The 18,024-nt window shown below is 34.1% G+C and overlaps 2 protein-coding genes, 1 long non-coding RNA gene and 1 other non-coding gene across 7 annotated transcripts in view; 2 read left to right on the top strand and 2 right to left on the bottom strand.

Annotated features, from left to right (window-relative positions):
• LOC110377678 (heterogeneous nuclear ribonucleoprotein L) overlaps window positions 1-7,775 on the bottom strand; it is a 428,881-nt gene extending 421,106 nt beyond the window's left edge. For all 4 annotated transcript variants that reach the window (XM_064042371.1, XM_064042372.1, XM_064042373.1 and 1 more), the window contains exon 1: window positions 7,599-7,775. In XM_064042371.1, coding sequence (XP_063898441.1) covers window positions 7,599-7,661 — 63 coding nt within the window. In that variant the 5' untranslated portion in view covers window positions 7,662-7,775. The remainder of the gene's footprint in view (window positions 1-7,598) is intronic.
• Window positions 7,776-8,048: 273 nt separating this feature from the next.
• On the top strand, window positions 8,049-9,978 carry LOC110378290 (uncharacterized). Its single transcript, XR_010277943.1, has 3 exons — window positions 8,049-8,286; window positions 8,696-8,761; window positions 8,864-9,978. It is a non-coding gene; the product is annotated as an uncharacterized LOC110378290 (transcript).
• An 86-nt stretch (window positions 9,979-10,064) lies between these two features.
• LOC110378284 (adrenodoxin-like protein 1, mitochondrial) lies at window positions 10,065-12,081 on the bottom strand. Its single transcript, XM_021337478.3, has 5 exons — window positions 11,862-12,081; window positions 11,740-11,791; window positions 11,449-11,555; window positions 11,101-11,241; window positions 10,065-10,849 (listed from the first exon to the last, which is right to left on the bottom strand). The coding sequence occupies exons 1-5, from the start codon at window positions 11,959-11,961 to the stop codon at window positions 10,746-10,748; spliced, it is 504 nt and encodes a 167-aa protein (XP_021193153.3). The 5' UTR covers window positions 11,962-12,081; the 3' UTR covers window positions 10,065-10,745.
• Window positions 12,082-13,671: 1,590 nt separating this feature from the next.
• LOC135119049 (uncharacterized) lies at window positions 13,672-16,128 on the top strand. The gene is made up of 2 exons (XR_010277946.1): window positions 13,672-14,682; window positions 15,131-16,128. It is a non-coding gene; the product is annotated as an uncharacterized LOC135119049 (long non-coding RNA).
• The last annotated feature ends 1,896 nt before the right edge of the window (window positions 16,129-18,024 follow it).

Below are 18,024 nucleotides of genomic sequence, written 5' to 3'. Positions count from 1 at the left end.
AAATAAGTACGGTGGGCATGACTAAAACGATCAGTTAGAAGTAAACCAACGAGGTGTTCGGTTTCTTTCTGCCAACGACTTTTGGTATTACAAACTATTGGGTTGAAAAGAAGGCGTAAAAAGGCGGAGACAGTAAAGTTCCTCGTCCCCCGCACACCCACATTTTAGCGCGCTACTTTCTTAGGAGATTTTCCGCTACGGTACCTCCGCTTGTCATTAAGTTCTCCGTGGGCAGGACTGATTTGCGATACCTATTAAGGTATATAATATTTGATGGACGGACCACGCCTAGACGTTTATTAATCAAACATTTTAGGGAACCTAAATGGGGACAGTTTTATGTCAACTGAAGTTATTCATTAGCCATTTTGTTGTGGGATGACGTAAGTAAATAGTTATTGGGTAAATGGAAACGTTGTTGGGAATAGATACAAAGTATAAAGGTATCTTTGTTTAACTGTGTAAGATCTTTTAGTTTGCCAGACGAAGGAATCTGTTCTGTGGCGGTACTTAGACAAGATACGCTGAGTACATGATTAGAATTGATTATAAATGGATTGAAAATAATTTTAATGTAGTCTAGTTTTTTAATCTTTGCATTGTTTTGTCCTGTAATACTGATCTGAATAAGCAGTTACGGCAAGCTCAATTTCACAATGTGAGGTCTTTTCTTGGTATGTTTCCTCCTGCCCTGTTCCCAATAATATTTGGGGTCGACCCAATATGGTTTCCGCTTCCATTCTTGTCTGTCAGACGTCATACTGATGATCCCATTCAATCTCTTCTTTCTTCTTATCCATGTCATCTCTAAGACAGTCCATCCATCTCTTCTTCAGTCATCCTCTACTTCTGTATCCATTTTCATTCATACTGAATGTCTTTCATCCCCCTCATCACGTGACCAAAAATAACTACAAAGGTGTAACTGTTACCTACTGTTCTATACTAAGAATAGTTCCAGAAATAGACCAACTCAAAAAACGTTTAAAAACATCAAAAAAAATTAAGGCCGTGCCAAAACTAGAGTGTCACAGTCAATAAACGACAAAAATTTACAAAAAAAAACTCGCAATGTTGCCATCGTTAACCGAAACACACCTCCAAAACTGTATGACTCATTTCTTACAGCACTTAACGGTTCAAAAGAGTCATTATTTCTCTAGACTCTTAGGATGCATTCCAAGACTATGATTTAAAACATTGGCACCAGATTCTACCAATTGTCATCGCCGTAGACAAAAGAAAATTCGCTTTGGCGCCAACAGACGGCTAGTTACGAAATGTCGGGCGCATTTTTTTCATGTTATAATTACATATTCGCTGATTAATTATTATTATTGGTACTAAAGTCCTTGTCGCGTGCCAAACTTTTATAACCCATATAATCTACTTATTATATTAACTAAGTATGTCATTCCCTACATATTTATAAAAAATATCTTTTTTCGGCATAGCAACACCCAAATTCCTAATTCAAACACGGTCACAATCGAAAAGGGCGTTACTATTGTAAACGGACATCGCCCAATAGCGTCACCGAACTATCTGGCTTGTAGACGGTACGACACGCCCCCTTGGCAAAGCGTATGCGCGTGATTCATTCGGAAATGTCAGGCCTGTGACGTTTGCCGAAAGAAAATCTCAGACTGCCGACGGCGGAGTGACAAAATACTATTCTATCAGAGAAAGGAGGGGAAAATCGTATGTAGTGAAAGGGAATGTTGAAGAACTTGCATAAGAATGTGAAAAGCGAAACAAAACAGTCATTCTTCAAATAGCCGATATGTTTTATTCCTTTAGTTGTCTATGTGTGAGTGGGACGGAATAAACAGGTAAATAGCATGCTGCATAGTTGACACTCCGATAAAATCTTTATTGCCTCACGTTAAATACATGCGCGAGTGTCGAATGCGTGCAAACTGATTTATTTCCGACTAATCCCGCTACATTTTTTGCAGGCAACACAAGACTTTACGAATAAAAACATTCGTGTTAATTTACATCTGTCCGCGGCCCAATATTAATGTGTGTGATAGAAACTTGCACTTTTAATGTTCCTTTGTTAATTACAACCACAGTTAAATATATCTTGGTGATTTATGCAGTTTCTTTTGCAAAGAGACGTGTCTTGCGACGCAGGCGCACGTTCGCCTCCACAAATATAAAGAACAAAACACACGCAACGAGTCGAGGCAATGAGTTATTTGTAATACGACCGTTTGCTTTTTATTTCATTCATACGAAATCGCGACAAGTCATCGTCCAAGTTTATTTACCCGCCATCTTGAGTAGAACGAGCTGATAATGTCTAACCAGTTATTTAAAACATGATTTTTTTAACTCAAAACAGTAAATAAAATATAACAACTAGAAAGTCTTAAGCAAAAAGTACTGTTAGATCCCAATCATGCGGGTATCGGCGCGTCGAATTTTATTAATAAATTGGCAAATTAACATAACTTGTTACCGCTTTGTTTGACACGAGCGTTAAAACTGACATTATTTTATCACATTCAAAACATAAGATTTCTTTTTAAAAAAACCGCTATTACTCAAAAAGTGTCTCAGTGTTGCCATACCACATAAACATGTCCACACAATTCAAAAATTCTACTAAAAAAACGTATAAAAACCAAGGCATGCAATCAAGAGTCGATAAATCACTAACAAACGAGTATCAAATGATAATTACATAAATCTGTAAGTCGTTGCACAAGTTGTGGAACTTCTATGATTTTAGAGATCGCAACAGATGACGGCTGTTACAATTAATTGATGCCACCACATCTGTGCCGGGTAAGGATCCAAATTGAATGGAACGAGTAATAAATTTTAGAATTGATTTCGGTTTTATGGTAATATTTTTATTATACCTACTGTTCTCTAGCTAGTCGCATAGATTAAAAACTCGCGACAGATTTTTTGCAAATCTACATAATATGCGTATGTATCTACAAATGTATAATGTGTGTTGTTACTTATTATGTGAAAATGAGAAGATCGAATAATTGTATTGTGTATAAAATAATTGAATCGATTTTATCGACCTCATTACAACCTTAAATTCTTAGCAATAATAATTAAAATATTTCTTCAGTGCATGTTTGGAATGTAAACTTACTATCGCATAATATAAAGATAATTTAAGAATATCACATGGTCTTATAATACCGGGACCTAGAATCTTCATCATAGCTTAGATAAGATAGGCAACATCTGGCCAAACCATTTGTTCTCCAGTATATCCCTACAAAGTCTACACGAATATTTATTTCACGAAACCACGAATCACAATAGGGTATTTTAGTCTAGATGAGAAAAAAAATAAAAGTGTATTACAATGATTGTTTAGAGGAAAAGCAATCGGGAAATGTTAGTTTCACTTCGTAAGGTACATAAATATATTTTTTATTGCAGTTTAAAGTTTTTAGGTTTTTTTATCTGTCTTTGAACACTACGAAATGTCGCCGCCATGCTAAAACGACGTCATTACGGTAGTAAACAAAAGTGTCAGTTAAAATTTTCAATACATATCAAAATATGTATTACTGACAGCTGTAGTTTTATACTAACGTAATGACGTCATGACCAAAAAACAATCATGGCGTCCGTTGTGTGCCGCGTTTTCGCGAAATACGCGCGAAATTTGAAATTATGATAAAACAATTAATTTATATTCGTACATAACGTGAGAAAAAAAATATTTTTAATTTTTTAGAGATATATTAAGACTAAACAATTTATTTAAGATATATTTCAAAAATGCATGTAATACCCTATTAACATTTTAGTCTCATTACGATGTTGTTTCAATGAATTGTGAACTAAACTAAACCAAAACAACTCGGTAAACATTCCATCTCGAGAATGTACCTACACTCAAACGCATTAACGATTTATTGAATTGGCAATAATACTAACGTAAATGGATGTGCCAATAGTTTAAATCAATCCAATGGACATTTTAACATTATCATTCGTCCAACCCCAATAAATAAGGTTTAAAGAAGAACGATTAAACTGTAAATGCAACTTTTATTCCCGCCAAATAACATTCCATTTTTAAACTGTTTGGATGACACATCGCTGATCGAGATTGCCAGCTTAGAAAAATGACACAGAGTATTTAAAAATACGCTCTTTATTTCCACTACATTTTTTTTTTATTATTTAACCTTCTGACCGTCGGGTCGGTCATAGACGTTGAGATCGTAAATAAAACTTTTTTTATGCTTTTCTCGCTCATCGTTTTTGTGTGCATACGTTTGCATACATTAGTTTTGCTTTATTTTCGCTGGCACAAGCAATGTTCCGCTGGCAATTATATCCGCTTGAGTTTGTATAACTTTTTGCTCTTTTTGGTAAAAAGGGTGACAGAAATGGACTGAAATACTTCTTTGGACGTTATTTGTTAAGAAATGTTGCTCGTTAACCCTTTGGGAAGTTAATTTATGGTCATTGAGATCTTGAATTATATTTTTAGAACTTTAAAAACAAGCACAAGACGATACTCTTACCTATATGGATTATTTGCTATTCACTACTACAAATAAAAAGATTTTGCCAACTAAGCAAAAAAACAATACACCGAGAAAGATGCGATCATTCTGATAAGAATTCATCACATTATCAAAATTACAATAGCTGTGATAAAATAAAGTCAGGGAAGATAAAAAACACACTACGTAACTATTTATTATTCCGAATGTCCATCAGTAACAAATTAGCTTACCTATTACGTAGGCATTGCTTTCTGCGTGTATGTATGTGCACATACATTTTAACTGACTTATCAACACGCAAATCAGGTAGCCTAGGAAATAGCATGGCAATAATGCGCTTAAAGTAGCTATCTCATAATGTAGTTGCAAAAATACATAAAACAAATAATAATGACTTTCCTTTTCCATTTGACGCCTTACACTATTACAATAGAAATGAAACCGATACCGAATATCTATCGATTGAAACCTTTATTAATTCTCTATCAAGATACCGTAGTCGATTCTTTACGAGTAGACTAAACACTTCAAAAATAGAATCACAACGTAAAACACATCTTGTTTGTGATTCCACACGTTTGGTAGAAACCTTTTAAACGTTAAAGGAAATATTTCTACCGCCTACACTATTTATAAGGCTTTCATAACGCGATAAAAAAGCCATAAAATATTTTTGCCGATGGAATTATTCCCTCAGCAAACTCGATACAAGGATAAACGACCCTCGATATTCTGGTCCGATACATCGATATAGAATTCTCGATTCATCGCATAAAGTGCTGAGTAAACTCGTGTGGTGAGAACGAAAATAAAATCGATGGAATGAGTGACAAAATAGCATAAAATTACTACAAAAGGGACACGATATGCATCGTGGAGCGAATCAAAAATGTGTCGAATGCTCGTCACAGCATTGAAAGGGTTAATCACCCGCTCGTGTCAATCAAATCATAGAGCTACATCAGCCACATTTACTTTTCTGGCGAGTGAAGTTATTAATAGCTATTGTTAGTTTTGCGTGATTAAAAATAACGTTCATGTTTGCTGCCTAAAGTTATTAGATGGAATGAAAATAATTCTCTATCAATTTATTTATGATGATCACTTTGAAAATGTTTTTATTTTTCTATGGCACAAGAAAATAGTCATTTTTGGTACATTACTGATTCGAAACTGAAAGTGCTACAAATATAGCTAGACTTAAACAAAAAAGGGGACATTAAACGTTCAATTATTAACGCAATTCAATTAAATTGTTGAAAATCTTCAAAGCGTTTCGACTTTTGCACACCTTTGAAGTTTGAATGAAATATAATATGAGAAACGATACACAGATCATTTAGGTGAACTTTAATGTGTAATAAAACAAACAGACTTAGGTATTTCACGTTATTTAAACAATTTGCTAGTAGTTTATTTTGTTGCTTTCGTGTTAAAACGAACATAGACAAAAATAGACTTCGATAAATCGATAACCATACTATTTGGTACTATGGCGTTATTGGAAGGTTACATCCAAAATTGAATTTCTTACTGGTTCATTGCAAGATAAAAAAACAATATAGGTACCTAGGTAATAATTTATTAAGTAAGTATGCATATTTCCATTGTAAATTGTGACAGCGTATTATGTAAACCATTTTTGCGTTTCTAATATGAAAATTATCAAACAGCAGGAAGAAACTACAAATTCAATCAAAACAGGGAACAGGCGTAATAAATGTACCAATAAACATTTTATGATCGTAAATTAATTTAGTAGGCACACTTTGATCTCAGATAACTAGTCATCAAAATCCCATAACTTTCGTAATTATACGTCATTTTACCGATGTCGCGTTTATTATAAGATATTGACCAATCGAACGCAAAGATTTCTTGTAATAATATTTGTAACAACCATTCTGTCTTAAACATATCTACGTTATTTGACAAGCAGTCATATTCAATATTTTTAATGAACTATGAAAAACGGTTACTTTCTATGTATGCGATTTGTACGAAAATGCGACTTATGACGTCACAGGTTTTTCACATCAAGCTGTATACTTATTTTGCTTAGAACACCAATAAAAAAAATGAAAGTGTCATTATTTTAAGATGCTAATATATTTAAAGATTTTATTTTCGATCTAGGTAGTCAAATATTCGATTAAACTTTTGAATCGGTTTTGATTGTTTATTCGCTCCGTGTGCGATTTCCATGGCTACAGATTTCTGAATGAGAATTTAATCAACAAATCCGCAATAAAATCATCTTAGCGTAAAATTGTAGGGTAGTTATTAATATGTTTCGTGATTACTACGTTTTCTAACTTCTTTTATGAGATGCAGCATTTTCTAATAAGAGTATTTACCTACTTTAGTTGCCTTATCCATTCATAATTTTGGCTAAAACTGAGCAACATAAGATCGAACTTTACTAAAATCTCTCTTCGCGTGTCTCACTCCCAGAGTTTGAAATCAAACGTTTAAAATTGGAATCGTCAATAAAATCGCGTGGCGTTACCGGCGAAAAAGAAAAAGATTCAAACCAATATTGTGGCTTCATAATTAGTTTCCTATTTTTAAATAATTGGGATTTTAAAATCGACTAAACAACCTGAAGCTACCGTGGTATTGTTATCGACCTAGAAAACGGGAAATACCTCTGTTTCCCGCGAACAAGAACACCAAAAGGCCTAATGACCGAGCGATGTCAATCACATTAATTGACGTGTCTGGGGAAGAAGCTATTTTCGTATATTTCGTGTATGTCGCAACGAGAAAAAAACCCTAGCGACAAATTGAAAGAGCGAAAAAGAAATTTTTAAATTATACCTTCTGCTTTTTTTTATTTAATCATGTGTCAACAAAACGTAACCTCAAAACGAGAAATCAACAACGTAACGTGATCATGACAAGACGCGTAAACTAAACGTAATATCAGTCAACAAACTATCTTTATCATTAATCGGATGATTACAATTACTGTTACCAAAGCGTTTCGTGACTGAAACACGGACATGGCACGGGAAATGTACAAAACACGGCCATTTTCGTCGGGTCTACGTAGATATAGGTTTGACAATTGTGTACATAAATATTATTACTCACCCTTTCGACGTCCAGGTCGGTCCCTGTACACAGTCTCTTGCCACCACTACCGTTGTAAGCCATCGTGCACCACAAAACAAAACACAAATCACACCGAAACGCGTTTTGTTAGAAACGAAACCGACAATACCTCCTTCTACGGCGGTCCCGAGCAGACTGATTGAACGAATGAAATCTATTGAGTCGCGAACGAATGAGGAGCGGGACGCGCAGATGCTGAATTGCCATGGGTAAACTACCACTACTGAAATAGTATATTTCGTATAAATATGTCCAAACCTCGCTACAAATCAAAATAATACAAAAGTTTCATTGAATAACTAGAAGAACAAAAAATCTTTTCCTCGTAGGTGCGATTCAAATATTTTTAGACTCGCCTTGAATTAATCATTATAGTAGATTTTTTATTAATTACGTAATGCCAAAAACTACATTTCAAAAGGTTATCGACCTGCGGTTATGTCAGCTATTGTTGTTGTTTATTATTGTTGATATTTTGCTTCTTATTATTCCAATTTGCAGCGTAATCATATCAGGCGGAATGAGTGAGACTGAGGAAGAAATGGAAATAAAAATTGAGTATTTCGAGACTAATGAAACCGACCCTTTGAGTGAAGAATGTACAAATAAAAGTGATTCAAAATATTCTGCAACAACTAAACATTTTGATGAAAATATAAATCAGCCTGTAAGTAACTCTAAATACTATAAAGAAGATATAAAAATATCGTATAAATAATCGTAATTTAAACTGTAATTGTTAGTCACTATTTCAGTAATGCAATCAAGAATTCTGGCATTCGGCCAGTTACGAATCATCGCCTTTGTCGTACGCGAGTTGTAAAATAGTCTGCGAATAAAAAATCTCGTAGGCATGGATTACTGGAATCCAGATATGATTTCTTACTAGTTCTTCTAGTACTCCAGAACCACACTTGTTTGTTTCAAATTTTGAGATCAACCAACCTGATTGTATTGTACTCGGGCAGCAAAAAAGAAGAGTGTTTTGTCTTTATAGTAACAGATTACTTTTTAATTATTGGCTAGAATGAATGGTTTTGATTGTAATAACTTTAGTTTTTTTTTTGTATTTCCAGACAGCAAACAATTTTAGTGAGAGCCTGAATGAATCTCCAGTGAATGATGAAAATAGATTTAGTGATGTGAGTATATTATTAATTTTATGATGTCTCACAACAGTGTCTTTCTCTAAAAATATAATATAAATACTTTCTCATCTCAATTATTTAACAATATTTTTACAGATATCTGAAAGTGATGAAACTTGGCACAAATCTATAGACGATTTTGGACGATACCTGTGTAAATTTTGTGAGCACTCTTATTTATCAAATCAAAGTTTATGTCGCCATGTAAAACTTAAACATATTGAAGAGTACACTTGCATAAAAAGCACAGCCACAAACAAATTGAGAAGAACAAGACTAAAATGTCATATATGCAAGAAGAGATTCAAAGCTACCTCCGATTTGCAAGAACATTTACAATCTCATGGTATTAATAACATAAAGAACTCTGTGTCTGTATATCATACAGCGGTAGACAAAATAAAACATTTATGTACAAAATGCGGTTACAGTACATCTAAAATTTCACATTTTAAACAGCATGAGAATACTCATTCACTGAGAGAGCTAAAGAAATGCTCTTATTGTGAATACACAACATATCACGCACATAATTTGAAGATACACGAACATATACATAAAAATCATAAACCGTATGTGTGTACTGTTTGTGATTACCGATCGGCAGCGCTGTCCGGGTTGTACAGTCATAGACTAAAACATGAGAAGGAAAAGAATATGGTGTATTGTGATCAGTGCAGTTATTCTACTGTTTATAAACAGAGTTTAAAAAAACATATTGAGAGTCATAAAAGAAATAATCTCAGGACAGAGTTTTAAAGCTTATTTTTGCACTAGGTACAGCAAAATCTGCAGTTGAGATATCTGCCTAGTCCTTTCCCAACTATGTTGGGGTCATCTTTAAATCTAACCAGATGCAGCTGAGTACCTGTGTTATGCATCTGACCGTACTGTCTGCCAATGATGATAAAATGACCGGTGGGACCCATCCACATTGTGCCTCCGGAAACAAGGAAGTACTCATCTTGACAAGATAGTCCCATCCAAGGACCGACCGCGCCAAGCGTTGCTTGACCAGTCTATATCACTATACACTATGATGACCTTGACTGTGAATTCACGTAAATATTCCAATTGCTGACTCGCTCCCACGTTGTCTTCTATCTGCGCGAATGTGAGGGTAATACTATTTACTTTTGAATATTGCCATAGATAAAAAAAATAACCAATTTTGCCAAAATGTTTTTAAAGATATACTATATTCTGTGTGTATGCTGTGATATGATATCCAACCCAGTATTTTATTTATAAGACTGATTTCTTTAAGTAATTATTTGCCAAAAATAAAACTAGTAAGTAATGATAAAATGTTTTATTTTTATACTTACAACTTTTGTACAACATTGTTGTTAAAAACAATAACAAATTCTTAACTAAATTATATACATTATGCTTGAAGCAAGAAAATATTCTATAATTCTATTGCATTTAATTGTACTGCATTTTAGTACTTATTTACTGCATTGTGAGATTACTATATACCTACTTACAATTTATCTCTAATGAGGATGACCTATATTTTGGTGCAATTATTAAAACACTCAACTTGTACATCTTTTCTTGTTACTTTTGTCACATCCAAATAAAAGAAGACAGAAGTGAGGAAATATTTCAGGCAGCAAAATTTGGAAGTCCATAGCTTTGACTGTAGACTGCAGACATTTTAAATAAAATTAACTTTCGACTAAATGGTGTCCACTGTGCCATTTAAAAAGTGGAATAATATTTACAGCCAATACAACTTCTTGATACCTTTTGAATCAATAAATTTTCAACACTGAAAGGTACATATTGCAAGTACGTTCAGGTCAGCTTTCAGCCTCATATGATACATCTGGGTAAAATTTAGAAAGAAATTAATGTTCGTAAACCAAAGCAGCCATGTAAAATTACAACTACCCTTCAAAACTTCAAACATTTTCTAGAAGTAGTGTGCATTACTCTTCCTATAATCTAAGCTTAATATAAAAGTTGCAAGTCAATGCGGTTTGGGTTTGTGTCCGTCTACGTAAAAGTTCCGAGTCGCTTTCGGTAACTGTACTTCAATCCCCTCCAATTCTTTGGTGAGTGTTATTTGACATCCTGGAAATGGAAAATAAGGTTTGCAAATTACGAGCATTCAGGCACAAATTTTAAAATTAATTAATTTAGTTATTTTTAAACACAAAAGTTGTATAGATGTTTGTTAATCTTTCATACAAAAACTACTGCATAGTTTTTGATGAAACTTGGCAGTAAAATATCAAATGTAACAGAATAATACATAGGTTACTTTTTATTAATATGTGGGATGTATTTCTCTTTAGTATTATTCGAACACATGAAATACAAACCTAATCTAGAATTTTCCTTTAAAAATGGTGCCATATCTAGTAGGTCATCTTCTTTCTCTTCCGAGGGGGGTAATTTATCAAAATATTCCGATTGTACATACACGTGACATGTGGTACATGCTAGGGAGGCTTCACAGGCACCTGAAAAAAAAAATACAAAAAGTTTGAATACTACAGTTAATGCTGTTGTTTATGGTCAGATGAATTTTAGACAAGCTATATTCATCTCTATGTATTTGACTTAAGGTGTATAATTATTGAATTGAAAAGGTAAGTACATGGCTGTTTATTGTTATAGGTGAACACCGTATTTCTAAATTAATTATTATATGTAATATATATACGTACCTTCCATAGGAATTTCATGCCTATGCGCGAGATACATAACATTGTCACCAACTTTGCCTTTCACATTAATTCTATTTCCATCTTTGTCTATGTAAACTATATTTACACTGAAAAAAAAATCAGATTCTGAGTATATTTTCTAGAACTTGCAGTAATAAAAAGATACCAAGCAGATGTTATATTTAAAGATTTTATGACATACATTAACTTTTTGTTTATTATAAAGACGATTAAACTTCAATTATTTTGATAAGACATTTGCATAATAATAACACTTTATTGCAAACTTACACCTCATCTTCAGACTTGGGATCTTGCCATTCGTATTCTCCGTGCCGTAAACCTGCAAACATACGTAATTACATTTATATTCTGACAAAACAAGCTAAAGTAAATAGATGTAAAAAAAATACTTGAAGTCACGTGAATTCTTCTAAATTGTGAAGAAACTGGTGCTTTGAATGCCTTCAATGTTCGCACAGTTAAATAACGTTTTAAAACTGACTGCAACATTATGTAACTACAAGCACATAATCAAGAAAAATAATATTTCTTATATTTTGTTTGGTTATAAAATTATCGCAATTCGATAGGAAAATTGATTTGACACTGACATAATGTTGATTGACATTGTTTTCTTCGTTGTGAAACACTGAGAAGGTTTGAACAGTTTCTGAAAACTGTAGATAGTAAGTTAGTAAAAAATACAGACAGAAGGCCGTCCTTTTCCACCCTTGACTTCCTCTTTGAATTATTCTTTTAAAGTCTTTACATTGCTAAGATTGTTTAGTACGTTTAGCAGTATTTTCATCCAAAAATAACTACAAGAGACTTCTGTAGTAGCAGTAAAGCTAACTTGATTGGGAACAGCTACGTTCTAAAACAGTGGTTCTTAACCTTTTTGTCATGAGGGACCACTTTACCAAAAGTTGGCTTGCCGGGGACCACCCCATTGGTTTGCCTGAATTGAGGGCTCTTTGATAAAGAATACAAGTACACTTTATAATTAGCACTCATTTCTTATTTAGCAAAAAACTAAAAGATTTTAATGTAATGCGATAATTGTGACAGCATTCTCTTTACTAACTTTGAAGTGGTGGGTCAGTAGTACTTACAAAGCGCGAGCGAAGCGAGCGCGAAATTTTTTTCAGACTCGTACGGACGTAAAATGTATCCCAAACGTACCTACTTAACTTTTTGTTTGTTGACAAATGTAAAAACGAGGGCACATAGTTTCTGAATACGCGAGCGAAGCGAGCGGGAAATTTTGATTATTTTTTAAGACTCAGTACCAAAACTACGTAAAATGTAGCCCAAACGTACTTAACTTTTTGGTCAACTAAACCAAGATACAGTTTCTGAATACGCGAGCGAAGCGAGCGGGAAATTTTGATTATTTTTTAAGACTCAGAACCAAAATTACGTAAAAGGGCTACATTTCAAACCTAATTTTTTTTTTCTGTTGGTCAAGTAAGATGGATAGCAACGCCGCGAAGCAAAGCTTCGCGGACCACTTGGAATACCTCCAGGGACCACCAGTGGTCCGCGGACCACCGGTTAAGAACCACTGTTCTAAAAGCTGCACCTGTGAATTTACAAAAAAATAACTATATTTGAAGACAATATTAATGTTTAACATCGAATAACATCGTTGAAAATAAGTAAAACGAATATTATTCAAGAAGACCCCGTTTAATCATTATTTTTAAACGGTTTTTTTATTATTAAACGGTTTTATTTAGCTCACCCCGTTTGTTTTATTCATTCTTGGGTCAAATTTAGAAATTGAAATTTCAGTGCCTTCCTGTTGTCAGATTGATCTGAAATTTGGTACACACCTTTATTTCCGATGACAATACAATATAGTAATATCAATAACATTGCAAATCCAAGATGGCCGCCGGTACAAAATGGCGGATAACGTAGGTTTTATCAATCCCATCAATGTGGGTATCAAATGAAAGTGCTCAACCAGTAGAATACAATGTACTATATAAAATTCAAATCCAAGATGGCGGCCTCTACAAAATGGCGGATAACTTAGGTTTTATCAATCCCATCAACATGGGTATCAATGAAAGGTCTCAACAAGTAGAATACAATTTACTATGCAAAATTGAAATCTAAGATGGCCGCCGCTACCAAATGGCTGATAACAATTTTTAAACGGTTTTATTTAGCTCATCCCGTTTGTTTTATTCTTGGGTCAAATTTAGTAATTTAACCGTCAAATCCGTAACGGACCCCAATTGGGGTCTGAACATCAATGTCACTCACCGTAAGCTCGGTTTAGACCCCAATCGGGGTCTTGCGAATCAGTCATACACTTTCCTAATTATTTACGCTCATATTTATTTTCTTTCCAATCAAACCGCATTTGTGAGTACTAAATAAAATAACTAAATAAATTTAAATTATTTTTACGCATTCAAATCTTTCATATTTAGCATCCCGTTAGAAAATATACCTTTTTAAAATCCAATCGTAATTACCGGGAATTCCGATCGAACTCGCCATGTTTGTTTACATTAGTTGTTTTTTTTAAATTTGAAGACGCATAGACAAGATGGCGATGGTGATAGAAGTTTTGCATCGAATGATCCGATTCGTTAAAATAAAGAATCGATTTAATAATTTTATATTATTTGATATTATAATATTACTAAATTGCACTTTTGTATACTTACCATAATCTGAAAATAAATTAGGAAAAGTAAAATTACTTAATTTATTTTGAAAAAAAAAAAAACTAGAAAATCAGTGGTAGAAAATACGTTGCAGCCGGAATAAAAAAAATCTTCGGTTTTTAGGGTTTCTGAAGACGGTAAATGAAGACTTATTTATTTCTTCGGGTGTTTTATGTGCAGAATTCCTGTAGACCTGCCAAACTTAATGGCGATTCGTTACTTCCAACTTTTTAACTGAGCGGCAAAGCTATTTGACGAGAGCTGTAGTTAGGTGTGGTTATCGCAAAATTTTATGACGATTTTATTGTTTGAAAGGGCAAATAGGTAGTCGGAAGTGCTACTCGCTGTTCATCGAAAGCTGGTCCAAAATGGAAAGATGGCCGCCGCCGACTTATTTTTAACCGACTTCCTAAAAAGCGGAGGTTCTCAATTAGACCGTTTTTTTTGTATGTTTGTTACGCGATTACTCAGCCATTTATTTATCGATTTTTAAGATTCTTTTTTTGTTTGATAGCGTATACTTCCGAGGTGGTCCCATTATCATCAGGTCAGGATCTGATGATGGAAACCTTGAGAAATCGAGGGCGACTTTCGAAAGTTGCAGAAATATATAGGGTGAAATCTTATAACTCAGGTGTTTGCCTGGTAGCACTATTCAACAGTGAAGGTTTTGAGCTGACCTGATGATGGAAACCAGTGAAGGTCGAGGGTATTCGACAACTGAATATGTATACTTTCTCGTGTTTGGGCTTATATTATTCGTATTTACGAGGCCTCTGCAACAGTGAAGGCTTGGAGCTGACCTGATGATGGAGACCAGAGAAGGTCGAGGGAGCTCGACAACCCAACTTCTCTCGTCTCCATCATCAGGTCAGCTCTAAACCTTTACTGTTTCATAGTGTTATCAGTCATACATCTGGGTGTCAAGATATAACCTTATCTATGCTTACAATTTTCGAGAGTTGCCCTCGATTTCTCAAGGTTTCCATCATCAGATCCTGGACCTAATAACAAATATGGGGAATATACCCTTTCGACCAAAAACAAACATCCAAATTGAGATTCTCCTCCTTTTTTGGGATTCGGTTAAAAATATTTGGTGACTTTAAAATCAATCAATTATTATTATTGTTTCTCATCATCAAATAAGTACATGACTTTGGTAGTTACAAATTGCATTATATTTCAGAACGCCAGGCTTACCCTCCGCCGAAACAAAAATCTTAGAATTGTTGAGAAATAATATAAGAATAAATTAAAATTCCGTAATAGGTAATAAAAATTCAATTAAAGTTAAAAATTATTACGAATGACGCAACACCAAAATAAATAATACATATAAAAATGTAATGCTAAAAACTTTCATAAAACTTAAATATCTTTTTTCTTAACAATAAAAATAAACTGAACCTATAATTTAACATTAATAAATTAAATTGAAAAAAGTTGCTATTAAAAAAAATATATAAAATTGGTATTCGATTATTTATAATAAATATCCGGTTTAGGTATCGAATGCACACCGATGATTGAAAATAAATAAATAAAACACTATTCCAAACTCTACTTGTCTGTGACTTTGATCTTGTAAATATTGTTCATTTTTATTGTGTATTTTATGTGCTGATTTTTTAGTTATTGAACATCAATAAGTGCACGAAATGTATTGCAATGGATTGAAAATGTTATAAATATGACGTTTGTGTTGTGTTTGAGAAAGTGATGCGATTATTTATTGGTAAGTTTTCACCAAATTTGAAATGCCTAACTTTTCGATAGACTTAAAAACACCGTAATTATTATCTTTTTCTGAATTAACTGACCCCATTTGACCTTTGCACGTTGTTGTCAAATAAGTGAGCTCTAAAGTTATAGTTAAAATACTTCTGATCAGGCATTACGGACTTAGAATTCATGTGTGGAAAGTTAGTACAAATTTTTGACTTCCATGTCGCGATTCAAAATATCCCGCCGAATCAACGGTAAAGTCATATGTCAAAATCTTGTCGAGCAGAGGGGTTAAATTTAACTCCCTTCCTGTCAACCGATTAATCTGAAATTTTGTATACACCTTTTATTCCGATGACAATACAATATAGTAATATCAATAACATTGCAAATCTAATATGGCCGCCGGCACAAAATGGCGGATTACATATTTTTCCACAACCCCCTCAATATGGGTATCAAATGAAAGGGCTACACAAGTAGGATACTGTCAGCAACCCCAGAGGGGCCCAACAGGGCCAAGGCCTGCCTGGGCTGCGGGATTGTTCGAAAGAGTTACCGTGGCCCTGGTACATGAAAGGCCTACGACGAAACATAACTATTTTTAGTCAGTAAGAGTCTGGCACTCCCTTACCGCTGCTGACCCAGGGAGGGGTCACTTGATGATTTTTGGCGTCGTTAAAAAAATTGTCTTTTTTTAAAATTAGATTGTAATAAATTATCAGGTAAGAGACCGTGTAATAATGATGCACTAAGTGAATAAGATAGAATGAGGAATATTCGGTAGGCATTTTCATTAAATACTAAAAACTAGAAAATAAAAAATCGGTAAAAAAACTTTTAAGTCAAACGGTTTTATCTTATGTGCACTGAAAACTAGAAAATAAAAAAATTGTTACTTACCTATCTACCTACGTAGGTGGTCTTGGTCATATTAGACTAAAATAAAAACGTGGGGCCCCTCTGAAATCCTACCTATGGCTAAGCATATCTTTATACTTTGGTAGATCATGAGCTCGGCGTTCGCTGGTGAAGCCGCTACGGCTGATTATTGATTGTCAAAATATCCAGTTACGATTATAGTAAGTCGATGCAATCCACACCTATTATACCTCTAGAAGAAAGTACTATAGCAACAGTTAATCGGCCCCACGTTTTTATTTTAGTCTAATATGACCAAGACCACCTACGTAGGTAGATAGGTAAGTAACAATTTTTTTATTTTCTAGTTTTCAGTGCACATAAGATAAAACCGTTTGACTTAAAAGTTTTTTTAACCCCCGACGCAAAAACGACGGGGTGTTATGAGTTTGACGTGTCTGTGTGTGTGTGTGTGTGTGTGTATGTGGCATCGTAGCTCCCAAACGGATGATCCGATTGTAATGCGGTTTTTTTTGTTTAAAAGGTATGTCAGTCGGGAGTGTTCTTAGCTATGTTTGGTGGAAATCGGTTCAGGTCTTCAAGGTCATCAGCTCGTTTGCTAGATGTGATAGGAATTTTACACGCTCAGTTTACTTGCAAGTATATGTGGGATCTGAAATTTGAAACACTAATGTCTTTTGGAACCACTGAGCTGGTCTGCTATTAGGGCACGAAGGTAGGAGACGTAACCCTGAACTGCCTTTTAGTAAACCCATCGAGTTTGGGCTCGTTGAATTTGTCTTGACGAGTTCTCTTCATGTTTCTGATTGACGAGAACCTGATGCTGGAAATGGGATGTGGCGAATGAAACCCTGAGATGCCGGAATGAAACGGATAAACCGATTTATATTTTTGCTGAAAATCTAGAATGTCCAAAGGTTAATCTTTATTGTTTCTCAATCTGTGCCATTCTCCCAGAGCCAGTTTGTAATGAGGATTGTTAAACAGCTTCCTTTGGCCGAGATCGCATTTAGCGACCCCATCTTAAGATAAAATAAATTAAATGAAAGAAGGAAAAATTAAGGAGCTCCTTTAAAAAGCATGAAATAAAATTAAATTATAAATTTAAAAAAACCCCCGACCCAAAAAAAGTACGCAATAATTATGACAAAAGGTTAAAAACGCTAAACCCTATAAAAAACAAAAAATAACTTTTAACACTACGTAAACTAAATTTTGACGTGTCGGGGGATCGCTTTTTACCTTCATAAATACTTACATAAATCAAATGCTACCTACC

This window comes from Helicoverpa armigera, chromosome 28 (genome assembly GCF_030705265.1).
Source record: "Helicoverpa armigera isolate CAAS_96S chromosome 28, ASM3070526v1, whole genome shotgun sequence".
Lineage (NCBI taxonomy): Eukaryota > Metazoa > Arthropoda > Insecta > Lepidoptera > Noctuidae > Helicoverpa > Helicoverpa armigera.
Note: the sequence above shows the minus strand (reverse complement) of the source record. Positions and strands in the feature narration are given on the sequence as shown.